This window comes from Mauremys reevesii, linkage group 25 (genome assembly GCF_016161935.1).
Source record: "Mauremys reevesii isolate NIE-2019 linkage group 25, ASM1616193v1, whole genome shotgun sequence".
Classification (NCBI taxonomy): Eukaryota; Metazoa; Chordata; order Testudines; family Geoemydidae; genus Mauremys; species Mauremys reevesii.
This window is the reverse complement of record NC_052647.1, coordinates 16,599,312-16,624,782: the sequence shown is the minus strand read 5'-3', so window position 1 is coordinate 16,624,782 and position 25,471 is coordinate 16,599,312. Positions and strand designations below refer to the sequence as shown.

The following is a 25,471-nucleotide window of genomic DNA, read 5'->3' as shown; positions in this document are numbered from 1 at the left end:
CTCTCTGGCCATTTAAGCCTTGATGCTGCCTCTCGAACCTCCCCTGGAGCCCAGCACACTCCCCCGACAGCTCCCCCATCGTTCCAGTCCAGCAGCTTGGTCGGTTTCCCGTCAGCGGGGTGATCAGTGACAGGGACCCAGCCAGCCTGGGCATCGCGCAGCAGCAAACACAGGCCAGGCTGCCAATGCCGGCACTCCGCTCGCCCGCCAAGTTAACCCCCTAACCGCCCGCACAGGCGGGTCCGGCCTGCCTGACCACGGGCAGACCTGGGGGTGAACCGTGGGCTTCGGCGGAGCGACCATTCCAGCCATCAGGGCTCGTTCCCGGGGGCTCTCGGGCCTGCCCAGTGGGAGCGGCAGTGAGAACCAGGCCTGGTGGATGCGTGATGGGGGACGGGACCGGGCAGGCGGGTGGAGAGGGGCAGATTGGTTTGATTTCTCAAGGAAGCCCAGGGAGAGGTGGGTGAGTATCCCTCCTCCGCTGGCACAGGGTCCTGCCCCTGGCTGTGGGACTGGAGCGGAGCCAAGAGATCAGAGCGGATTGCAACTGCTCACCAGCATTCCTGCGGGCTGCGCCCCTTGGCACCCTGCCACCTCCTTGGCAGCTGCGAGAAAATGCACTAAACTTTCCTCAGGGCGTTCCCTTGTCTGCGCTGGAGTGTGTGTGTCTGGGAAGCAGGGCTGGGGGGAGACGTTGTCCATGGTACAGGGTTCAGGAGCAGCGGCAGTGCGAGGGGAGGGGAGGGGAGGGGGCCGGACGAGGACAGCGATCAGGCTCTCTGTGGTGATAGGACGAGAGAGCCGGGGAACGTCTGGGGATCGGGATTAAAGGGGCACCAACGGCTCAGGACCCAAATAGCAGGAGGGGGCTGGGGAGTAGTGGGGGCATCACCAGAGCTGTGGGGTGAGGCAGGAGGCCAGGGCTGGGCTAGCAGGGGCTGCGGGTCGGGAGTGAGGGGCACCGGCAGGGCTGGGGGTGGGGAGCCCAGGGCTGGGCTAGCAGGGGCTGTGGGTCAGGGCAGAGATGCGCTGGCAGAGCTGGGAGGCCAAGGCCACCGTCCGGCTCAGGCCAGGCCTGCGTCCAGCTGTTCTGGCTTGTCCTCGACCTGCCGAGGGGGCCTGGTGGGGGTGCGGCAGGGGCAGCGGGTGCGGGGAGAGGCCTGGAGGGGCAGGGCTGGGCTGTGCGCAGGACTCCGGCGAAACCCCGGAGCTGCAAGCGGGGCACAGTACGATCCGCCCCCGCCCCCCTCCGCAGGCCTCCTCCCTCTTCCTGCCTTTCGTTACTTTCAGTTACAGTTTGGCGACTCTGATGTCAGCCTGCCAGAGCCTCTCCCCGCACCAATCGCCACCTGGCTCCCCGACAAACCCTGCGAAGCCGGAAACACAACTGCAAACCCCAACCGGGCAGCGGGCAGGGGGGCGGAGAAGCCCTGGCCCCGACCCGCCAGCTCCCACCCCCTCCGGGGCAGGATGGATTAAACAGACGCGTCCCCCTGGCAGCCACGTACCAGGCTCGGCACAAGGTAATGGGGAGGCTGGACGACCGACACCCCCCGGAACGGTGAGGGGGCCGAGGGACGGGAGCCGGCCCGTCTAGGGATAGCGCCAGGCCGGGACCCTGGGACAGCCGGGGGCGAGCGTGAGGGTGAGGAAGGGGATCCGCTCTCCAGGTGTGGACGGCAGGACCATGCGTCCGAGGAGCAGGCTCAAGGCCTGCACAGGAACGAGGGTCACACCCTCTGGCTGCCTGCTCTGCGAGTGGCGAAAGCTGCGTTCAAAAGCTGCAGCCTGCTGAGGAAGCTCGCAGCTTCCCCTAGGCTCCGTGCCAAGCCGGCGGCTTGCGGAGGGACGGACAGCGAGGGAGGGGGGCCCCGAGCCCTGGAGGTGCTGTTTTATTTACAGACGTTACCCAGCCCAGCAGGCTGGACTTCTGGGGCACTGCTGCCGAGTTGAGAGGGAGTGGAGTCTAGTGGTTGGAACAGGGGGCTGGGAGCCAGGATGCCTGGGTTCAATCCCCTGCTCGGGGAGGCTACTGGGTTAGAGTGGCAGGACTGGGAGCCAGGACTCCTGGGTTCTAACCCCCACTCTGGGGTGGGGGCTAGCAAGCTAGGAAAGGGTGGGGTGAGGCGGGGAGCCAGGACTCCTGGGTCCTATCCCCAGCTCTGGAGTGGGGTGGGGATGGGGGTGAGGCTGAACCAACCAGGAGCCGCGCTGAGCACGTCCCAGCTGGAGGCGTCTCTCTGGAGCGCTCAGCCCCTTGGGTGTTTCTTGCCATCACGTGGGTACAGCTGGGTAATGTCCCTGCTGGGCTTCACCCGCTGCTCTGAATCCCAAGAGCTTCCCCGGCAGGAGGGGGCGGGGGCGGGTGTGTGTCTATCCCTTTAAGGGAAGTCATTATCCAGCCCCGACCCTGGAAACTAGGGATTCTGGGACTTGGAGTCCAGGGGGACCATGGATGTTGTAGGCCGGCCAGCGGTGCATGCTGGGAAAGGGAGCCGGGCTATAAAAGAGCTCCCTTTTTACCATGCTGGGAAAGGCCATGAGCGCGAGCGTCCGGGGAACAGGGTCTGCTGGGAGGAACCGTCCCGTCCCGTCCCGTCCCCAGCTCGCGGGGCCGCCCGGCTCCTGCTGTTCTTTGGCCGACGCGGGCGTGGTGCGAGGAAGATCTGCGACGTAGGCTCGCTCCCCTGGGAGGGGGCTAGATGTGGTCCCCCCCCCCGCCTGCCCCCAAGCTCTACGTGCCAGCGCTGGTTTCTCCCGCGGCGCCGGCAGCTTTCGAGAGGAATCGCAGGGGGCAGCTGGGGACAGAACTGCTGCGGCCGGGGGACACGCCGGGACCCAAACCTGCGCGGCGTCTGTAGGGGGCAGCCGGGCCTCTGAAGCCCAGGGGGCGAGTCATTTAGGAATGCTGCAGAGGGGGAAGTGAACAGGAAATTGGCGTAGGATGCTGCCCCCCTCCAGTTGTTTCTTGTGGCTAAAAAAAAGAGGAAGGCCGAAGTTGAGTTCATCTCTGCTCTAGGCTCCTCTGCGTATTCGCCCCCTTCTCCGTCCCTCCCTGTGGGCCTGGGTGTCCCTTCCTGAAAGAGATGTGCCCCTCCTGCTGGCAGGCGCCCGGCAGGAACGGCTGGGGGCCGGTGAATATACGGCACTTTTCCATGGCCCCGTTACGGTGTCTCCGCCTCCTGGTCTTTAATACAACCTCGCCCACCCTCCCTGCTCCCTCCCGAGCCAGGGGGAGCTTCGGGCTGGCCAAGGCGAAGCTGATGGAGGTTGGGTTGAAATTCTCTGGGCGACGGGCTCTGAACCCGGTGGTGCGGAGCGAGGGGAACGCGGCTGGGCAGGGCACCGGGGGAACGGCAAACGGGATGGTTGCGGGGGGCTGAAGAGGGAGGGAAGTGGGGGTGATGCTCGGTCGCGTCGCCATCCAAGCCCAGGTCAGATCAGCTGGAGCAGGATCTAGCAGGGGTGGGAAGAAGCCGGCAGGGCCGGGTAAGTCGTGGGTCACCCTAGGCCTGGCCTGGGGGCGGGCGGTGAGAGGCTCCGGCGCTGCAGTCCTTTCCCGGCGGCGTGGGAGGAAACCCGCTTCTCCTGGCACGCGGAGGGTGGCGGCTGCCGCGGGAATCCCGCTAGCCGGGGAGTTTAACGGGTCAAGCTGCCATACCCAAGGTGGCGAAGGGGAACAGCTGACGGGGGAGGAGCCTGGCACTATGAATTTCCTCGTCGCTCTTCTGCCCACGAGTCACAAACTCTCCCACAGGAGGGCGGGAGCGCACGCTGCAGGGGCGGGGGCTGTGGTATCCTCCCAGGGCTGGGGGCGGGGGGAAACGGGGACCAGCTGCCCTGGCAGTGCCACACCATGCCCCCTGCTCTCATGCGCTCCCCACACAGACGATGGCAGCCGTGGCTCCTAGCGAAATGCAGGTGGGTTGTAAAATTCAGGGAGGAGGATCTTTGGGGGGCTTCTGTTATATCCTCTCAGGTATCCCAGCTCCACCCTGTGCTCTGGGCTTCAGCTCCCCCTGGTACCGTGCCAGTCTCACTGCCTCCCCTGATCCCTTCTCTCCAGCCCCTGTGCAGCGATGGAATAGCCTGTTCCTTGGGGCTGCTCCTTTCTCACCCCTGGCCAGGGAGTTCATCGCCCCTATCTAGATGGTCTGACGGGTGCTGGGGATGTTCCAATTATTCATCTAACGAGGGTCATGTCAGATGTTTGTTAGAAATTCTGCCAGGTGTGATGAAATTATGTGGCAGTGAGTTCCGCAGGCTTGCCGGGGTGTTTTCAAAACCACAGCCAGTGCACTGTCTGGTGCTGAGAGCACCGATCTCTCCCGAGGTCACCGGTGATTCTGCTATTACAAACTGTCCATATCCTCTTGTGGGCTAAGGGCAAGCGCTGGACTCTCTGCCAAGCGTCAGGCCCGAGTGGGGTCACCTGGGGAAGCCCCGGTCTCTCTTTCTGAATCAGCAGGGCTTTCACTGCCGTATGAACTGCCGTCTGTGGCTCTTTTGCTGCAATCTGTGGCTTCCCGTCTGCTTCACGCCGTGCAAGGGTGGGGATCTGCCAGGCTTTGAGAGAGATGTTGGCTTGGCAACTTTCGCACGGCTCTTATCACCCTGAAATCTGAGCCTCGTGGGGCCTGAATCGCCCCTCTCCCCCTGCGCTGAGAAGGAAACTGAGGCTTGGAGAAGGGGAGTGATGGGACGCTGGTAGTGAAGCCAGGACTAGCACCCAGGTCTCCTGGGCTTTACCCACTGGGAATTCCTTCCTCTGCAAGCGGCTCCTCTGAAATCTCTGCACGCCGGGTGCGTACGATTCCGGGATCCAAAGAGGGTGGGGGACCTGTGCACGGAGCTGGCCCCTGGCTCACCCCACCGCCCCCGATCCCGAGCGGCGAGCTGCCTCGCCGTGCCAGGAACTGTGGGCGTGCGGGGGACTCAGAGTCATGTGCTGTTCCAGGGAGCGTTGTGGGAGGGGAAGGGCCCAGCCAGGCAGCAGCCCCTCCCCCCGGCCCCTCAGCACAGGTGCCTTCCGACCCAAAGCTTGATCGGCGGGGAGGGGTCCGTGGAAACGGGGGGTGGGTGGGTTTGTGCCTCGTGTTGTCAGGAAATGACAGAGCGTCTCATGAGTAACTGCTGGCAGCTGTCGATGCAGCCTTGGCTTCCCACTGCCTTATGACTAAGTAGAAAACCCGCGGAGGCCTCTAGCTTTCCCAAATGGGCTGTTTCCCTCCACCCTTCACTGGGGGGGTCAGCGAATGCCCCCCCGGCCACGGAGGAGATTAAAATGGCCTCTTCAGCAGCTGCCAATCACCAGAAAGGGAAGTGAAACCGATTGCCCTGCGGAGGAACCCGGGGGGGAGATTCCTGCCCTGGCTGTTCTGCCGATGCGTCCCCCCAAACCACGAGGCAATCGCCGGCGGCCACGCAGGTCGCCGGTCCATCGAAACGTGTAACGAGCAGCTGAGTCAGCAACGGTCTGAACGGACCGAGCAGCGGCCCCCGAGCGGCCGCATGCCCCCAACGCTGCGGGCGAACGGCAGGGAGCGGGAGCCGGGAAACCCGCAGGAAGGCGCCGCGCTGCAGACGCAAACGGCTTCGGGGAGCTAATCCCAGCGCGCTGAGGGGAGACGCGTGCGGCTGGCCAAATTTCAGCTGGCGCAGGATTGGAACTGCAGCTAAAGGAGCGCTCCCCGTGCCTGCAGCTAGTAGTAGTCTCTTATCTGCGATGTGGTTCTGGGCACTAGAGGGCAGGGCTGCTGAGGCTCGCCAGCACGTCGGGGACAGGTGGCTTAAAGCACAGAGTGGCAGCTTCACGGGGTTGGTGCAGTGCCAGGCAGGGGGTGTGATTTCATCCCGGGTTGAATGAGAGACCATGGTGATGGGGACGCACGAGTCCAATGTCCCCTCCCACGGGTGACTGCATGGCTGATTGTGACCTGTGATGCATCCCCTCCTTCCTCCTGCCCAGGTGTGGAGGTTAGCACCTGCCCAGCTGTGTTTGAGCTGCAAATGTTCCTGAGCATCCCTGAGACACACAAACCCCAGGGGATGTTGTTTCCTGGGAGTGCTCCTTAGGGGGGTTGAAAAGGGGCCATGGTTTGGCCTCGGTCGACACTGAATGCTGGCTGTTCTGTACAGGACCAGAAATCGCAGTGGAGAATGGTGGTTACCGTGTGAGGAGTGGAATAATAACTTCTCAACAGGGACAGTCGTCGGGACAGAATTCACACGCGGCTGAATTGAGGCTGTCTGGGTCCTAGATACAACCCACTCGGAGGGGAAACCAGTCCTACCCCTGCACCATAGCCCCACCTTTCATTGGTGCGGCTGTGGCTTTTAGAGTCAAGCTAAGCATGGTGGGGAGCTATTGTTTCAGGCTCTCTGCAAACTCAGGTAGGGATGGGTTCCACTCAGGTCCTGTTCTCTAGCTTTTCTTTGCCCACATGAGGGTCAGAAACAGAATGCTAAAGTTCTGATCCCCTCTGGGGTCTAAACTATGACATAACCCAGCCCTGTGCATACACATGAATAACATGAGGGGGAATGGAGTCCAGGAGCTGGCTGTATTTTAAAGAATCCTTATTGAGGTTGCAGGAACAAACCATCCCAGTGTGTAGAAAGAAAAGTAAATATGGCAGGCGACCAGCTTGGCTTCACAGTGAAATCATTGCTGATCTTAAACACAAAAAAGAAGCTTACAAGAAGTGGAAGCTTGGACAAATGACCAGGGAGGAGTATAAAATATTGCTCAGGCTGCAGGAGCGAAATCAGGGAGGCCAAATCACACTTGGAGTTGCAGCTAGCCGGAGATGTTAAGAGTAACAAGAAGGGTTTCTTCAGGTATGGTAGCAACAAGAAGAAAGTCAAGGAAAGTGTGGGCCCCTTACTGAAGGGGGGAGGCAACCTAGTGACAGAGGATGCGGAAAAAGCTAATGTACTCAATGCTTTTTTTGCCTCTGTCTTCACAGACAAGGTCAGTTCCCAGACTGCTGCACTGGGCATGGGGAGGAGGTGACCAGCCCTCTGTGCAGAAAGAAGGGGTTCGGGACTATTTAGAAAAGCTGGATGAGGCCAGTCTATGACAAAGTCTATGGGGCCGGATGCGCTGCATCCAAGGGTGCTAAAGGAGTTGGCGGATGTGATTGCAGAGCCATTGGCCATTATCTTTGAAAACTCCTGGCGATCGGGGGAGGTCCCGGATGACTGGAAAAAGACTACTGTAGTGCCCATCTTTAAAAAAGGGAAGGAGGAGGATCCGGGGAACTACAGGCCAGTCAGCCTCACCTCAGTCCCTGGAAAAATCATGGAGCAAGTCCTCAAGGAATCAATTTTGAAGCACTTGGAGGAGAGGAAAGTGATCAGGAACAGTCAGAATGGATTTACCAAGGGCAAGTCATGCCTGACTAACCTAATTGCCTTCTATGATGAGATAACTGGCTCTGTGGATGAGGGGAAAGCAGTGGATTTGTTATTCCTTGACTTTAGCAAAGCTTTTGATACGGTCTCCCACGGTATTCTTGCCAGCAAGTTAAAGAAATATGGGCTGGATGAATGGACGGTAAGGTGGGTAGAAAGCTGGCTAGATTGTCGGGCTCAGCGGGTAGTGATCAACAGCTCCATGTCTAGTTGGCAGCTGGTTTCAAGCGGAATGTCCCAAGGGTCGGTCCTAGGGCCGGTTTTGTTCAATATCTTCATTAATGATCTGGAGGATGGTGTGGACTGCACCCTTAGCATGTTTGCAGATGACACTAAACTGGGAGGAGTGGTAGATACACTGGAGGGCAGAGGTAGGATACAGAGGGACCAAGACAAATTAGAGGATTGGGCCAAAAGAAACCTGATGAGGTTCAACAAGGACAAGTGCAGAGTCCTGCACTTAGGACGGCAGAATCCCATGCACTGCTGCAGACTAGGGACCGAATGGCTGGGCAGCAGTTCTGCAGAAAAGGACCTAGGGGTTACGGTGGACGAGAAGCTGGATATGAGTCGACAGTGTGCCCTTGTTGCCAAGAAGGCTAATGGCATTTTGGGCTGTATAAGTAGGGGCCTTGCCAGCAGATCGAGGGACGTGATCGTTCCCCTCTATTCAGCACTGGTGAGGCCTCTTCTGGATACTGTGTCCAGTTTTGGGCCCCCCACTACAAGAAGGATGTGGAAAAATTGGACAGTCCAGTGGAGGGCAACAAAAATGATCGGGGGCTGGAGCACATGACTTACGAGGAGAGGCTGAGGGAACTGGGATTGTTTAGTCTGCAGAAGAGAAGAGTGAGGGGGGATTTGATAGCTGCTTTCAGCTACCTGCAAGGTGGCTCCAAAGAGGATGGATCTAGACTGTTCTCAGTGGTAGCAGATGACAGAACAAGGAACAATGGTCTCAAGTTGCAGTGGGGGAGGTCTAGGTTGGATATTAGGAAACACCATTTCACTAGCAGGGTGGTGAAGCACTGGGATGGGTTCCCTAGGAAGGTGGTGGAATCTCCTTCCTTAGAGGTTTTTAAGGTCAGGCTTGACAAAGCCCTGGCTGGGATGATTTAGTTGGGGTTGGTCCTGCTTTGAGCAGGGGGTTGGACTAGATCCCGCCTGAGGTCCCTTCCAACCCTGATATTCCATGATTCTATGTAAGCTTTAAATGGAGGGGGTCTGGCTCTTTCTCAGGGGGCTGGATAGCAAGATACCCATCTTCTTTCCCCTTTTGGTTCTATTTCGGCTCTCGCGCATCCCCATGGTATCTGGGCACTACGCACTCTGATTCTCACGCGGTGCCATTCCAGACAGAATCCCCCCACCCGCCAATGCTGGAAGTTTCCTTAGCGTAGCGCTGACATAAGGGCTCTGTGCCATGTCCCACTCTCCTGCTCCCAGCCCCCCCCCAGTGTACAAGGCTTCTTCCCGGAGCTGGCATGGCTGGCGCAGATTGGGTTACAGCTTATTCTCTGCCCCCCAGGGCCCACGTGATGGGAGGTAGATGGGGGGCACGGCTGGAGCGCACTGCACAGTGGCTATGCTCCACTGCCAGGCCCACGGCGCAGCGGCTGTGTTGAACCGAGCTTCGCAAAGCGGGAGGAGTTCGCTGGGGTGAACCTGAGGGTATTTACCAGCGGGCGCTGGCTCCGTTCCCGCGGGCTGAGCCTTTGCGGCACTGGGAGATTGAAGTTATCTGACAATGTTGCATTTGGGCCAGAATCCCTTGGTCAAAAATTAACCCATTCCGGGAATCCCCAGGCAGGCTCAGCTCGCGCTGGGGCAGCGGCATTGCCAGCTTTACGCCGAGGGGAGTGGGTCAGGGCTGAGGCCCGGAGGAGACAGGTGAGATTTAAGGGCTTTGCTTCTTCCCGGAGTGGCTTCTCCGCAAAAGGATTCTCCCCACCCCTCCGCCCCCGGCCGCAGGCGTGCGAAGTGGGTGGCGCACGCAGGCAGATCAGAAGCCTTTTCCATCTGCTCGGCAGGCACGTAGGCGACGGCGTGAGCAGAAAGGGAGAAAAGGGCCCTGGGGTTTTGCCAGCGTCCCCCCCGTCAGCCGCGCAAAGCTACTTCCCCAAAGCAGGCAAGCCTGGCGGGTTCTGTTTGTTTCCTCCGAGATGCTGCTTAATGTTGTAATCCTGGTCTGGTTTCCTGGCCTCCTTGAGGCCTTTGCAGACTCCGCCTCTTCTCGTACTTTGCCTCTGTTGTTGTTTAGTAAGAGCCGCTAGTTGGGGCCCTCGGTCGCCGCCTCCGGGGGCCCCTGGCTGCTCGCTCTCGCACGCAGCCCGAGCCCAGGTCGGCCCCTCGGCTTGGATCCCAGAGGGAGCAAACTCCTGCCAGCGTTTCCACTCACTGCCTCCCGTCCGAGCAGCGACGTGCAAAAGATCTGTCTTGAGGGGAAGAAATAACAGGGCCAGGTCGGGAGCTGGTGCAAACCGGAGCAGCTCTCTGGAAACCGAGGGGTGGTGAGGCTGATAGACCCCAACTGAGGATCTGGCCTGAAATGTCTGTTTGTTGTTCGCAAACGGAGTGTCCTGCTGCAGGGCCCCCGATGGGATTTGCCTGCTGGGAACCGAAAGCAGAACTTGCCCCATTACCGGACCCTGGGACGAATAAGGGGACACAAGGAATGCAAGACTGGTCCGGATCCTTGATCTGTCTGTCTCCACCACGGGCCAGGACCTGAGGCTTCAGGAGGTGAAGAAACCTCTGCAGGAAGCAGATATAGAATAACCTGTCTCTGGGGGAAGGTTCTTCCTGACCTCCAAAAGTTCGAGGTGGCGTTTGTCCTGGAGCATGAGGGTTTATAGCCCGGCCGCAACTCCTCCCATTACAGTTCTTGTTCTCTAAACGGTCGTGCGTTCTTGGGTTTCAAGAAATCTCGTGCCAGTGAATCCCACCCACCTCGTTAAGTGTTGCTGGGATGGTGGGCGGCGGGGGGAGGGGGTGCTCCTCGGGGGCCAGACGGTCCCACGCTGGGGGAGATAAGGGGGGACTGGTGCAAGGGAGGTGGGTGGGCGGGTAACGGGCTTTGGAAATGATTGTCTGGCCCTTGAGCCAATAGGGTGGTCCCAGCGACAGCTAAGCAGGGCTAGATGGGACAGATGTGCTGCCAGCCCCACATGCCCCGACTCTCTCTGACCTAAGGTACTTCTCTGCCCCCCCACATTACTGTAGTATCTGAGCCTTTGAGGTATTTATCCCCACACACTCCCCCTGTGAGGCAGTGCTATTCTCCCTGTTGTAGAGATGGGGAAACCGAGGCACATGACTTCCCCAAGGTCACGCAGCGGCAGAGCAGGGAATCGAATCAGGGTCTAACCGGGTCACCCATTCTTTCTTTCTCTATAATTTGTCGCTGTCCCCGGCACATAATAGGCGATGCCGAGCTCTTCTCTTCGAAGCACTTTGCAAAGGAGATCAGTAGCACTATCCACAATTCACAGACGGGGGGGGAAACTGAGGCATGGAGAGGGCAAGTGACTTGCCCAAGGCCACTCAGGAGGTCGGTGGCAGAGCCGGAAATAGAGCCCGTGTTTCCTGAGGCCTAGTTCAGGGTTCTCGCTCTCTGTCCACTCGGCCACGGTGCTCTTCCCAGGGGGTCCCTGAGGGAGACGCCAGGGACGCAAGTCGTTTGCCGGGAAGGCTTGAGGGGTTAACCGTGGATAGCTGGAGGCCCGGCTCACGCCGCCCTCTCCTGTCTATTTTTAGCCCCGTAGGCAGCCGGCTCCAAAATGTCTCTGTGGAGCCTCGTCTCGCACATGCCTCCGGAGCAGTTCAGCGGCCTCTTCGGGGAGTTCCCATGCGACCTGCGCAGCCTGCTGGCCGACTGGCTGGAAAACCAGCCGTGGTGAGTGCAGAACGCCCGTCCCGTGCCGCTCAGGACCCGCCTCGCTCCCTACGACAAACGCCCCGCTGCCCGGCCTCGCCTGGGCCTCCCAGCTTAGCTGCGGAAGCTCAAGGCAGGAGGAATCCAAGTGCTTCCTTCCTCCTGGAGGAGAGGAGCAGCGTCTCCCGCTCAGAAAATCCCGAGTTAGGCCCCCGAAGTCGTGAGACATCCCAGTCGAGGTTGGGTTCTTCCGGCTGGCCTGGCCAGGGGAGGCCGGGATGTTTGCACTCGTTCATTTCTCCCTCCCTTGCTCTTTCCTCCGCCGCCAGGGAGTTCATCACCGGCGCCGACTCCTTCTGCACCAGCGCAGCCGGTGCGCTGCTCTCCGCCATGGTGGAAAAGCTCCGCAGCCTTGCCGGCAGCAACGAGCAGCAGTGTCAGGTCCTCCAGCACATTGGTAACCTGGAGGTATGGCCTGGAGGGGGGGTGTGAATGGGGGGGGGTCAGGGTATTGCTATGGAAACAGCATGGGGGGGCACCTAGCCATGGCTGGGAGGGTGTTCCATGGCAAAGGGAGCCAGGAATGCCTCAGCTGCCAGTTTGAATCCCGCCTGGAGCATCAGCTGCCTGCTCCCAGCAGGACAGGTCCCCCAGCCAAGGACTGACTGAGCTCCAGGGCACGTGTACGGGCAAAGGGACCCTGGCTGCGTCTGCTCAGGGGATCGATATTTATTTCGGTTTATGACCCCCCATGGCATTGGTCCCAGACACCATTTAACATTCACGCTCAACAGCGCCTCCCACCGCAGCATCAAATATTACAGCCAATATTACCCCCTCCCCCCAGGACTTTTTTGGGGCCAAGCAAATGTTTGTCACAAAATTTGCATTTTCGGTGACACTCTTGGGTTTGTTTTTTACTGACCGCCAATTTTTTGATTAAAAATTTATGAGATTTTTGGTTTAGTTTTTATTTAAAATATTGCAGGGAGAGGGGGGTGCTCTCAAAAACCAAAGTGTGTGTTGTTGTTTTTACCTGAAAACTTGGAAAAATTTTGGTTTTTCGTCGATCAAATTACATCTTTTTTTTCTCTTAAGAAATTGAAAAAAAAAAAAAGAAACTTTTAAATTTCCCCACCAAAAAAATCATTAAGTTCTCTTAAATACAAAGAGGGAATTAAATTTGTTCCAGGGAAAAGGATAGTTTGGTTCAAGATTTATGCCCTGATTGGGCCATGAGCAGTACATGGAGACAGGGCTTGCCTTAAAGGATCGGGGCTTTTCTGAAGAGATAGTTTGAAATATTAGCCCTGTCTTATGTTACGTGCCTGGAGTACTTCAATGCTAATACCAGACGCTTAAAATCACAGCTGCTGTGTGGCCCGTCTTGGAACGTTTACAACAGACTCTTCTGTTTTGATTTTTTTATCTTGTTTGGAATATTCAGAGGGTCAAAAAACCAACCGGAGCACGTCAGGAAATTGTAGCTGAAATGCTTTTGAGTCAGAAAACATCAATTCCTTTGAACGGAAATTGTTCACGAGAAAGGGGATCGTTTCAACAAAACTCCTGATTTGAAAAATTGCCAGAAAGGAAACTTTTTAAAAAATTTGTTGCCTTTGCCATTTTAGTTATTTTATATGAACAAAATAAATGTCTCCACTTAAAGTCAAAATCAAAACAAAACATTTTCAAGCTGTTGAAATGAAACTTTCCGACTGAGCCACTCCAGGGTTGGGTTGTTTTTTTTTCTGGATTATTGGTTGGCAAAAATGTTCAAGATTTTGAATTTTCAGAGGAAAAACTCTGAAACCTCGAACTCCTGTGAGAGGGGAAAACCATTTCTCACCCAACCCTGTAACCAACCCCACTTGGGCCCACAGCCGAATTTGAACCTACAGAGGTCAAACCCTGAGCCTCTGCTGTTTGAAACACGGGTATCTATAGTGGCCTTATCAGCCTCTTTGTGGATGAGCTATTGGGGGAGACACAGACCCGTGGGCGCCTAGCTGTGGTTATACCCGCAGCCATGGACTTTTCCACTCACGCCCACCAATTTCCACTCACGCTGTTTTGCACCAATTTGCACAAGTGAGTGAGGACGCAGGGTGCTGGAGACAGGGGGAGTGTGGGAATTCTCCCACTATTAATGGTAACCATGTCCCCACCCCGCCATTCCAGAACACGTATCGGAGAGACCCGCTGAGGCTGGTGGCAGTCGTGAAAAGAATTCTGGAGGGCGAGAGAGCTGCCTTGCTCAAACGGGTCAGTGACTCACACCTGCGCGTGCGCACACCCAGGCTAAGCAACTGCACCTTGTCCTCCATCCCAGCCTGTAGCTTTTCCCAGCCCCTCTGCAGCTGGGCGGCTGATGGTGTCTGTCGGCCTGTGCGTGGGCTGGGAAGGATTTGGGCCCTAGACAGAGGGTGCATCATGTGCCGGTCAGCCCCATTGGCCCGTTATCAGTTGGCGGGTGTAGGGATCTGTGCAGGGTGATTTCCCAGGGGACTGCAGGGGCACCGGTAGGCAGATGCCGCTTGGATTACATAGGGCCTTGTGGTCTCCTTGTTGGTCCCACATGGGTCTCGCAGCCACGGGAGAGCCAGCAGCGGCTTGGCCCGCGTGGTTTGCGGGATGATCGCTCACCTCTGGGTAAATGAGCCCCCGCAGCTGCCCCATGTCCTCCCGCCAGGTGTTGCCGTCCCAGGGAAACGGCTGACGCCAAAGCATCAGAACTTAAAAAGCTGCAGAATCCCGGTGAGGGACCCGGTTCCCTGTGGGGGTGGAGAGGTCGTCCCGCCACAGGGGCTAGTGGGGGGGGGAGATTCGGCTCACGTTTCACCCCCACCCCCTTTGCCATTCCCCTAGGATCGCCACCTGCCGCTTAACTTCCACCGCAGGCAGGAGGAGCTGAAGTTCGGGCTGGACCTGCAGAGGCTCCAGCATCGAGTCGGGGAGATCCAGGCGCTCCAGGAACGGTGGAAGCAGATGGGAGACGGGACCAGAGGTGAGAGGGGGTGAGGGGGGACTGTGGGCGGGGCTGGAGGAGTGAAGGGGCGGAGTTAGGAGGCGCTGAAAGGGGATTGGAGGGAGAGGGTGGGAGGGGCTTGAGGGGTGAAGGGGCGGGGTTGGGAGGGGCGGAAAGGGGATTGGAGGGGAGAGGGTGGGAGGGGCTGGAGGAGTGAAGAGGGGATGAGTTGGGAGGGGCTGAAGGGGGTTGGGAGGGGACGCGGGGGGGAGGGGCTGGAGGAGTGAAGAGGGGGCGGAGTTGGGAGGGGCTGAAAGGGGATTGGAGGGGAGAGGGTGGGAGGGGCTGGAGGAGTGAAGAGGGGACGAGTTGGGAGGGGCTGAAAGGGGATTGGAGGGGAAGAGGGTGGGAGGGGCTGGAGGAGTGGAGAGGGGACGAATTGGGAGGGGCTGGAAGGGGATTGGAGGGGGAGAGGGTGGGAGGGGCTGGAGGAGTGAAGGGGCGGAGTTGGGAGGGGCTGGAAGGGGATTGGAGGGGAAGAGGGTGGGCGGGGCTGGAGGAGTGAAGAGGGGGCGGAGTTGGGAGGGGCTGGAAGGGGATTGGACGACAGAGGGTGGGCGGGGCTAGAGGTGTGCAGAGGGGGCGGTGCACCGGGAGGTGTCTCCCCAGCTCTGACCTTGACCCCGCTTCCCTGACACAAACCCCAGTGACCAGGCTAATTATGTTATCGCCATGGCAACGGCTGGACAGGCCCCGCCAGACCCATCTGGGCCCGGCCTCCACCCTGCCTGGTTCTAAATGTGCCCCCAGCCCAGCCCCTGGCCCCCCGCCCGGCTCGACCCCCTGCTAGGCATGTGGCCCCTCAGCTCTTCTTTGGGGGGGGTCGGTTCTGGTCCCTCAGCTCCATTTTCTCTCTGTCTCCCTTCGGTCCCACCCCGCCCCGTGTCCTGCCCCCAGACACGTCCCCTCCTCCCCCCTCAGAGCTGGGAGCCGGCTCCTCTCCTGTCCCTTTGCCAAAAGAGACAGATCAAGGGGCCTCGACTGTGGCCTGGACCTTTGCAGGGCCGAGCCCCCCGGCCCCCGCCCGGCGTCCTGACCGTCACGGCCCCGGGTGGGCGACGTTTCACCTCCCCCCGATCAGCACCCGCTGCCCCCCCAGCTCTCCCCTCCGGCTGCTCAGTCTCTTCCCGGCGTCCGGCTCGTCTCCCGTTTCCAGGCTTCTCTCCCCAGCGAATAGGGAGACCAGAGGGCAAGCGTGAAAAATCGGGACGGTGGTGGGGTGTAATGGGAGCCTATATAAGAAAAAGCCCCAACTATCGGGACTGTCCCTATAAAATCAGGACATCTGGTCACCCTAGTAGCGAATCGCGGTCCGGGGCTAGGGACTGAACCCAGGAACCGTCCTGAGCGGACAGCATGATCCGGGGCAGCTTCAGCCACGTCCTGTCGCTGAGAGCTGCGACCAACTCCTCTCCCCTCTGGCTCGGGCACCCAGCAGCCCCTCTGAGCAGCCCCCGAGGCAGCCCCCTGGCACTTTGTTTTCTGGGCTCGGCTATTAACCAGGGCTTTACAACTCCCCCTCCCGCAGCCTGCCGGCAGACGAAGCTGCAGGAGTCCCAGCTGAAGACAGCCGGGAAACTCCAGGGGAACGTGAGTAATGGGGGCTGGTGTGTGGGGAATGACAAGGCTGGAAATGGGGTGGGGGGGCTGACGCTGGGATAGCCGGACCGACCGGTGAGCGCAGATCCGGTCGCTTGTAGAGAGGGGGGGTGCAAAGACTCTGGATTTCCCAAGGGAGACGCAAGGCGCGGGTGGAGGGGCGGGTGTGTGTGTGTGGGGGGGCGTGTGTGTGTGTGGAGGGGGGTTAGGTTCCATGCGATCAGTTGCAGCCTTGGGAAGCTGTCAGCAAAGAGCAGCTGGTGTCCTGCTGCAGTGATGCAAAGGCACCCGGAAGCTGCATTACACAGTCAGCTGGTGTGTGAGTGGATGCGGGGGGGAAGGGGGGGTGACACTGCAGCCTGCCAGATCCTCGCTAGTGCAGGCCCCTCCGCTGAGGCCTGGTGGGGAGGGCAGAGATGGGGGCCGGCCAGGGCACCTTGCCCTCCTTCTCCCCAGGATGTGCGTGTGGGGCAGGGGGCCAAGGTGGCTTGGTGTCAGCTGCTCCGTCCCTGGCCCATTTCATCCCGCCGGGCTCGGCTGCAGTGGGGGGCAGGCCCACGCGTCGCTCCAAGGCGGGGGGTGCCAGGTACCGCACTGGGCCCCGGCCGGCCGGCTCCTCGCCTCCCCCCCGCCAAGCTGCCCGTCTTGCCTCGCCCCAGGATCTGCCCTCTCTCATCCTGGAGGCCGTGAAGGAGCTGGAAGGCGCCAAGCTGCAGGTGCTGAAGAGGCTGCACATCTGGAAGCGGCAGCAGCAGCTGGCGGGGAACGGGGCTGTCTTCGAGGAGAACCTGGCTCCGCTCCAGAAGAGGTGAGCCCCAGGAGGGGTTGGGGAGGGAGGAGCGTCCCAGCCTGGGGCGTGGCAGAGACGTTTCTCCCCCCTCCTTGGGGGCTCCAGAGGGGGCACAGATCCCCTCCTTCTCCCAGTGCCTGCGCTATCCATGGCGGCCCCACTGGGATCCGAGCCCCTCTCCCTCCCGCCCGAGGGTAGGAAGGGCTCCTGGCTGGACTGGTCTCTGGTGGTGGGGGGTGGGGGGTGTCAAGCTGAGATGCAGAGAGATCAGCTGCCGCCTTTCTCCCAGAGCCCCTGGTCTGTTGGGCACTAGGTGGCGCTCCTGAGACGGGGTGGGATCCGTCGGCACAGACTGGCCTCCGGCCCCAGCTCGGGGACAAGAGCTGGGCCATCCTCGTCGGCTCAGACGTGTCCCCTGCCCGGCTGCTTTTTCGGCAGGTGCGAGAATCTGGTGGACATTTATTTCCAGCTGCAGCAGCAGGTGGTGGCGGTCGGCGGGGAGCTGGGCTCCGACCTGCTCTCCCGGCTCCTGGAGCGGCTCAACACGGTGCTGAGTGCCCTGGTCGAAAGGTACCGCGGGGCAGGGCAGTAGCACGCCGGGGGGGAAGGGACTTGATGGTGTCCCGTGCTCTAACCACTAGACCCTACTTCTCTCCCAGAGCCGGGAATCGAACCCAGGAGTCCTGGCTCCCAGCCCCCTGCTCTAACCACCCCTTTCCCAGAGCTGGGAATCGAACCCAGGAGTCCTGGCTCCCAGCCCCCTGCTCTAACCGCCCCTTTCCCAGAGCCGGGAATTGAACCCAGGAGTCCTGGCTCCCAGCCCCCTGCTCTAACTGCCCCTTTCCCAGAGCTGGGGATCGAACCCAGGAGTCCTGGCTCCCAGCCCCCTGATCTAACCGCCCCTTTCCCAGAGCTGGGGATCGAACCCAGGCGTCCTCGGTCCCTGCTCTCATCGAGCCTTGTTGCCTCTCCTGGCAGAAGGGCGAACGAGGCCCCAGCCCTGTGCTCTGATCTGGCTCTGATGGGAGCGGGGGGCTCGGAGCAGAACAGGGTGGGTCTGGGAGGCTGGGACGGTTTGGGCCAGGGCGGGGTTAACCTCTCAGCCGTCTGGGGCTGGGACACTGGGAGCCTCGGTCCATCAGCTCCTGCCTCGGCGCCGGCGTCCGTGGGTCCTTCTGGCCAAGCCACGGGCAGCCCCTGACCCCCTCCCTGCCCCCCCCCAGCTCCTTCCTGGTGGAGAAGCAGCCCCCGCAGGTGCTGAAGACCCAGACCAAGTTCCAGGCCAGTGTACGTTTCCTGCTGGGCCCCCGGCTGCTCCAGGCCTCGGCGAAGCCCTACGTGGTCAAAGCCGACATGGTGACGGAGAAGCAGGCCCGGGAGCTGGCGCTTGGCGGCTATGGCACCCCGCTCAGGTGAGCCGGCCCTGCCGGGGTGGCGGGGTGGGGGGCGGACGCTCCCCCCCTGCTGTACGCCGTGCCCCCCCCGGGGGCTGTTAACCCCTCGCTGACCGACCGCCCTCCCTCTCCCCGCTGCAGCGAAAGCACTGGGGAGATCGTGCACAATACGGTCGCCCTGGAGATCAACTCCACCAGCGCCACGTCCTGCGCCACCTTCAAGAACATGGTGAGTCCGGCCAGGGTGCCTCCCTTCGCCCCCTCCATTGGCAACAAGCCGGTGCTTGGGCCCAAGAGTCAACAAGGGCAGTATGGGGGTAGGGAGAAGTAGCAGGGGGATGCGGGTCGGGAGTGAGGGGCACTGGCAGACCTTGCTGGGGGGAAGCCCAGGGCTGGGCTAGCAGGGGATGTGGGTCGGGAGTGAGGGGCACCGGCAGAGCTGGCTGCTGGGAGCTCCGGTAACGCCGAGCGAAGGCGCCTGCGCCCCTTGCTGGGGGGACCCTGTCGCTGCAGGCCCGGGGGTGACTCGCTCTGTCCCGGCAGCTGCTGAAGAAGATCAAGCGCTGCGAACGCAAGGGCTCCGAGTCGGTAACGGAGGAGAAATGCGCCGTGCTCTTCAGCACCGACGTCACCTTGGGGCCCAGCAACCTGCCCTTCCACCTGCAGGTACGGGGCTGCTGCTCCGGGGGAGGGCGGCTCCCGGCTCCCTGTCCTGCCCTGGACCCTGCCGGCGGGGGTGGGGGAGGGAGCAGAGCCTGGGTCCCACCAGGACGCCTGGGTCCGTTTGCATCGGGGGCCAGGACTCGGCTCCGTTCCTCCGAGGCTGCTGGACACAGACCAACCCGGGGGCTCGCCTGGGACCCGGGCCTACCCCGGTGTCAGTGTCGGTGTGTGCACCTGCTGGGCCGTCGCCCGGCCCGATGCCAGGGCGGGGGTGGGCACAGGGGTCCCATCCCCCGCCCCCAGTGACGGGCCGGCACTCCCTGCTCCCCCCTCCAGGCCCTGTCTCTGCCGATCGTGGTCATTGTGCACGGGAACCAAGACAACAACGCCAAGGCCACCGTGCTGTGGGACAACGCCTTCTCCGAGCTCGTGAGTGCGGCTGGGGGGGCTGGGAGCTGGGACTCCTGGGTTCTTTCCCCAGAGCTGGGAGGGGAGCGGGCGCCGGTCGTTAGAGCAGAGGGGACAAGGAGCCAGGACTCCGGGGTTCTATCCCTGGCTTTGGGAGGGGAGTGGGGTCTAGTGGGTAAAGCGGGGGGGCTGGGAACCAGGACTCCGGGGTTCACTCGCTGATCTTGGCCTGGCTGCTTCCCACTAACGAAGGAACGAGGGGGAGAGTTTAACTCCGAACTCGCCGGCTGCCAAGCGCTGGTGGGGCCTGGGCCGCTCGGCGCCCGGACGCGGCCACCCCGAGAACACGGAAACCCAGCGGCCCGGCTCCCGGTGTGGCAGGGCAGGGGGCTGGGGTGCCGGGGCTGGGGCCTGACCCTCCCTCCGTGTCCTGGGCCAGGAGCGGGTCCCGTTCGTGGTGGCCGAGCGGGTGCCCTGGGAGAAGATGTGCGAGACGCTCAACCTGCGCTTCATGGCGGAGGTGCAGACTAGCAAGGGGCTGCTGCCGGAACATTACTTCTTCCTGGCCCAGAAAATCTTCAACAACAGCAGCGCCAGCCCCGAGGACTTCCACAACCGCAGCGTCTCCTGGGCCCAGTTCAACAAGGTGAGGGGCTGGGGGCGGCCAGGGGGGCTGGGGGGGCAGGCGCTGCCCTCGGGGACCCAGCCTCACCCCCTCTCTCCGGCTGCTCACAGGAGATCCTGCCTGGCCGGGGATTCACCTTCTGGCAGTGGTTTGACGGCGTCCTCGACCTCACCAAGAGGTGCCTCAAAAGCTACTGGTCGGACAGGTGGGTGCCTCGGCGTCGGCCTGGTAAAGACTGGATGGGGTGGGGGCTGCAGGGGTTCACCTCAAGAGTGGCAGACCCAGGGACAGAACCCAGGTGTCCTGCTCTCAGCCCCTCCCCACCACACATTAACCAATAGACCCCGCTCTCCTCCCAGAGCTAGGGATGGAACCCAGGCATCCTGCTCCCAGCCCCTCCCCACCATGCGTTAACCAATAGACCCCGCTCTCCTCCCAGAGCTAGGGATAGAACCCAGGCATCCTGCTCTCAGCCCCTCCCCCGCACGCATTAACCAATAGACCCCGCTCTCCTCCCAGAGCTAGGGATAGAACCCAGGCATCCTGCTCTCAGCCCCTCCCCCGCACGCATTAACCAATAGACCCCGCTCTCCTCCCAGAGCTAGGGATAGAACCCAGGCATCCTGCTCTCAGCCCTCTCAGAGCTAGGGGATAGACCCCAGGCATCCTGCTCCAGCCCCTCCCCATCCTCCCAGAGCTAGGGATAGAACCCAGGCGTCCTGACTCCCAGCCCCTCTCCTCTAACCACTAGACCCCATTGCCCTCCCGGAGCTGAGGACAGAAGAACCCAGGCGTCCTGAGACCCAGCCCTCCCCCCTCATCCTAGAAAAGGCCCCACGTTTCCCTTGCCCAATGAAATGGGAGGGGAAGGAGGCCAGAGAGAGGAGTGGCTGAAGCTTGCTCTCTAATCCCTCTGTCTGTCCATCTCTGTCGTCCCCCCCCACCCCGCCGTTCCCCCCCCAGGCTCATCATCGGCTTCATCAGCAAGCAGTACGTCAGCAAGCTGCTGGGCCCGAAGCCCGACGGGACCTTCCTGCTGCGCTTCAGCGACTCGGAGATCGGCGGCATCACCATCGCCCACGTCATCCGCGGCCAGGACGGTAGGAGGGGGGCGCCCCCTGCCCTGCCCCCCGGCTCGGGGCTCGCTGGACGGGGGGGGAGCAGGGTTCTCGCTGGGCGCAGGGGGCAGGAGAGCTGAGCCCCAGGCAGGGGTAAGGGGGCCGGAGCACGGGGGCCCCACGCTGAGCCGCCACGCTGTGCCCCCCGCAGGCTCCATCCAGGTGGAGAACATCCAGCCCTTCTCCGCCAAGGACCTGCACATCCGCTCCCTGGGCGACCGCATCCGAGACCTGGCCCAGCTCCGCAACCTCTATCCCGACAAGCCCAAGGACCAGGCCTTCGGCAGCCACTACAACAGTGAGTGTCCGGGGGGGGGGGCCCCGCACCCCCAAAGCCTCAGACTGCTGGCCTCCTGCTGCCGTGGGCTCCCTGCTCCCCCACTGGGCCTGTGGGACGGGCGACAGCAGAGCCAGAGGCCCCCCCACCCCTTCCCGGCCTGCCCCCGGGGCCTCTCTGCCCCCAGCCCCGTCCCTTGCAGGATGTGGCGGGGGGGTGGTTCTGTGCTGCCCCGAAAGGGGCAAGATCAAATCCAGGGCTGGGCAACGTGCCCCGGAGAGTGTGACGGGGGCAGGATCGGGGCAGCTGCATCCCCCACCCCAGGCCAGGCCCTGGAAGGTAAAGTCCCCAAGTGGTGGGGTGGGCAGAGGGGGTAGCCTGGCCCTGCCCCACATGGACCCCTCCCCACGTTGGAGCAGAGCATCCCCCCACCCCCACTTCCCTGGGTTTGGCTCCGGGGGGGTTCACCAGCTGTTTCCTCCCGCAGAGGAGCAGATGGGAAAGGACGGCAGAGGCTACGTCTCCACCGCCATCAAGATGACGGTGGAAAGTGAAAGGTAGGTTGGGGGGTGGGCGGGGTGAGGGCAGCCCTGCCCCAGGCTGTGTTGTTCCCCAGGGCCCGGGGCCGCCCGCCAGCTGTTTGGCCAGTGGTGGGAGATGCTCCGGGGAGGGTGGAGAGCAGCCCTCGGCAGGGGGGTGGGAGGGCCTTGGGAGAGGGGGTGGGGCCATGGGGAAGGGGCGGGGCCAGGGTGGAGCCCCCACCAGGACAAGTAAAAGTCCAGGCCTGTGCCCCCGACGCCCTGACAGCCCCCTCGCTGCCCGTCTCACTGCCCCCCGTCGTGCCGCTCCCATGAACGGGGGCCATGTGTCTCCACAGGGATCAGAAGCTGCCCCCCCAGGAGTCCGTCCCACCCCACACCCCGGCGAACATGTACAGCTTGCCAGGGCCACCCCCCGAGCAGCCCATGGACCACCTGTGCCAGGTGCTGGCGCCCGACATGCGGTAAGACCCAGCTCCCCCCCTGCTGCTTTCAATAAGTGCCCGGGTGATATGTCAGCCCCCGGCGCAGGGGCCAGCAGGTCAGGCTGCCGATCTGTGCCCACAGGGGTTGGATGAAGCCAGCCAAGCTTGTGCCACGCGGGGACCCAAGCCAGGTCTTAACCCCAGATGGCCATGGGGGAGAGGCCAGTGCCCTGCGGCATCCAGCCCCGGAAGCTGCGGTTCCGCCTGTGCCCCCTGCTGCTGTGTCACTCCCTGGGGCAATTAGAGCAGCCCCAGGGCTGCTCTATCATACGCTCTTGGACCCTGGCATGTGGAGAATACCCATAATGCTGTGTGCTCCAGCCACGCCCCTTACGCTGGGGGTTGTTGCCGGAGCGGCCTGAGATTCTGACCCAGTGCTAAGGCCGCGTGCATCTGTGTTTGCTGCCAGCCCTCCCGCGTTCCCTGCCCAGAGAGTCCTGCCCCAGTTCCACGCCCCGGAGGAGGCCAGCATGAGCATGGGCATCCCCAGTGCCTCCCCTTTCCACAGGTAGGTGCAGTGCCACTCGCGCCAGGCTCGGGGGTGCAGTGGGCGCTGCGGGCAGGGCTGCTCAGGGGAGAAGGGGGGGGCCGATTTGGGCTGCGGGGGGCATGGGCGGTGGATGCTGTAGGAGTGAAACCAGGGAGCAGCTGCTGCCCGTAGGCCAATGCACCTGCTCCGGCAGCTTTTCCAGGCCAGCTTGGGGCTCCTCCATCCAAGCCCTGAATCCTAGTTCCCTGCCCTGCCCCCCGACCCAGCCCCGTGCCCCGTTGCCCCCCCCCCCGAGCCAGCCAGTCCCCCTCCCTGGTGCTGGATGGGAGCCGGTGCCCCCTAGAGGGGAGGCCCCGTGCCCCGTGCCCCGTTCCCCGCCCCCCTGAGCGAGCCAGTCCAGCTTGCACCGGGGAGGGCTGGACCCCCTGGGCCGGCTTTCACTCTAGGACCCTTCAGGGGCACGTGCTGATGGGGCAGTGGTGTCTCCCAGTCCCCGGAGAGCAAGGGGTTAATCTCACCTTACCCGCCTCCCGCAGCCCCTTTAAAAACTCCCCGTTTTTGTCCCTGCCGCAGCCCCCCGACGCTCCTCCCGGCGCCCGTGAGCACCACGACCACCCCGCTGCCCCTCGGCCCCAACGTCGCCTTCGGCTGCCAGCCCCTGTCGCCGTAAGACAACCAGCCCCCGCCTCTGCCAGCCCCCTGCTGCAGCACTGGAGAGACCCCGACCCCAGGGGTCCCCCGCCCTGGGGCCAGCTCAGAGCCAGCGCCCCCTAGAGGGGAAAGGCCCCATGTCCCATTCCCCTCCCTAACCCAGCCAGTCCCTGCCCTGGGGCCAGCTTGGAGCTGGCGCCCCCTAGAGGGGAAAGGCCCCAGGGCGGGGAATGGGACATGGGGCCAGGGTGGGAGCTGGCACCCCCTAGAGGGGAAAGGCCCCAGGGCAGGGAATGGGACATAGGGCGGGAGCTGGCGCCCCCTAGAGGGGAAAGGCCCCAGGGCAGGGAATGGGACATAGGGCGGGAGCTGGCGCCCCCTAGAGGGGAAAGGCCCCAGGGCGGGGAATGGGACATGGGGCCAGGGTGGGAGCTGGCGCCCCCTAGAGGGGAAAGGCCCCAGGGCCGGGAATGGGACATGGGGCGGGGGGGGGGGAGCTGGCGCCCCCTAGAGGGGAAAGGCCCCAGGACCGGGAATGGGACATGGGGCTGGGGGGGGGGGGGGCTGGTGCCCATTTCTCCCCCAGCTCCCTCTCACCGGCTGCTCTGTGCCCCGCAGGGATTTGCTGCCCTACAGGTACTTGCTAGAGGACCAGCTGCCCCTCGACCTGGAGAACCCCATAGACGAGGAGATGCCGGAAATCGCCCCCTTCTCGCCTGCCAGCCACGTCTCGCCCTTCGGGACCCTCCCGCCGGCCCCGCCCCAGCTGCTGGCGGTGAGGTAAGTGCCCCGGAGGGGAGGGGAGGGGGGGGCAAGTGCCCCCGAGGGGAGATGTGGGGGGGGGGGCTGGGCCGTGGCCACCTTCCCAACCCGTCTCCTCTTTTCTCCCCCCCCCCAGCCTGGGCAACGTGGACCTGCCCTCGGAGGACGAGCTCACCCAGCTCCTGTACGAGGCACAGATGGAGGAGGGGCTCCAGCCCCCCACCCAGCCCTGCAGCTACGGCGACCCCATGGCCAACCCCAGCTGGTGACCTCGCCGCGGGGGCGCCCCCTGCTGGACACTTTGGAGCGCGGCGCCCCTCCAGGAGAGACGGGGCGAGGGGCTGGGGGTCTCGGCTGGGACCCTCGGGACCTGCCCCAGCCGGACTTGCGCCTGGGACTGAGCCGCACTTGGGGGCTTGGCTGGGGGGGGCAGTGTAGCACTTGGGGGCCGTCAGCCTGTGTCCCCCCCCCCTTCATTGCCTTGTATTAGCCATGTACAAACACCGCCCCATGGAACACACTGACCTTCCCCCACCCCGTCCTGGGGCTGGCAACCACGGCAGCAGGGGCACCCCCCTTTGCCCCCCCCGGGATGCTGGGGGGGAAGGGACCCCCCATTGGAGGAGGGGCTCTGGGAGGCCTGGATTTCAGCCTGGGGTGCGTGTTGTGGGGAGCCTGTTCTCTAGGTGGGGGGGGGTGAGGTCAGGCTGGCTCTGTGGCCCCCCCATTAGCAGCTGGGGCTGGGCAGGGGGATAAGGAACTAGCAAAGCTTTCCAGGGGGGCGGGGGCAGCCAGGCCCCCTTCCCCCAGCGAGGTCTGAGCCCGTAGGGATCAATCCTCCCAGCCTGTCCCTGCAGCAGGTGCCCCCTCCCCTCTTCCCCAGAGCCGGTGGGGGCCAGACCCAAGGCCCTGCTGGAGGAGCCGGGGGTGGGGCTGGGAGCTGGTTTAAAGGGCCTGTACCTCGCTGCCCCCCCCCAGCCTTCACCGCCATCCTGCCCTGCCCCCCAGCTGGGGGCCTGCCCAGGGGCTGGCCTGCAGGCCCCAGCCCGGCAGAGGGGGCAGCTGGAAGCTGGCCTGCCCCACGTGCCCCACAAGGGGGGCGGGGGAAGCTGGCTCAGCCCTCCCGCCTGCAGGGGGCCAGAGGCAGAGTCGAGCCACGCGGCCCGCCCGGGGCTTTGCCACTCAACGCTCCGGAAAGGGATTCTGCCTCAGTTTCCCCACCCCCACCCACAGGGCGGCCAGAGCCTCCCGCCCCGCAGCCCCTGCTAGCCCAGCTCTCCCCCCACCATTGCTGCTGCCCCTCGGCTATTGCCCCTGTGCTCTGCCGCCCACCCCCATCCCAGCCCCCCGCC

The 25,471-nt window shown here is 62.6% G+C and overlaps 1 protein-coding gene across 3 annotated transcripts; it reads left to right on the top strand.

Moving 5' to 3' along the window:
• Window positions 1-1,279: 1,279 nt before the first annotated feature.
• On the top strand, window positions 1,280-25,471 carry STAT6 (signal transducer and activator of transcription 6). Of its 3 annotated transcripts, XM_039514557.1 has the most exons (22): window positions 1,280-1,523; window positions 11,173-11,311; window positions 11,620-11,758; window positions 13,472-13,555; window positions 14,159-14,297; window positions 15,847-15,908; window positions 16,577-16,725; window positions 17,146-17,277; window positions 17,931-18,119; window positions 18,243-18,330; window positions 18,645-18,767; window positions 19,101-19,193; window positions 19,612-19,818; window positions 19,908-20,002; window positions 20,761-20,897; window positions 21,067-21,213; window positions 21,680-21,749; window positions 22,070-22,195; window positions 22,626-22,724; window positions 23,280-23,372; window positions 23,976-24,137; window positions 24,256-25,470. In XM_039514557.1, exons 2-22 carry the CDS (start codon window positions 11,196-11,198, stop codon window positions 24,386-24,388), a joined length of 2,583 nt encoding a protein of 860 aa, XP_039370491.1. In that variant the 5' UTR covers window positions 1,280-1,523; window positions 11,173-11,195; the 3' UTR covers window positions 24,389-25,470. The 3 variants fall into 3 exon arrangements, with proteins under 3 accessions (XP_039370491.1, XP_039370492.1, XP_039370493.1); XM_039514558.1 differs by lacking the exon at window positions 23,280-23,372 and having other exon boundaries at window positions 24,256-25,471; XM_039514559.1 differs by lacking the exon at window positions 1,280-1,523 and having other exon boundaries at window positions 11,196-11,311; window positions 24,256-25,471.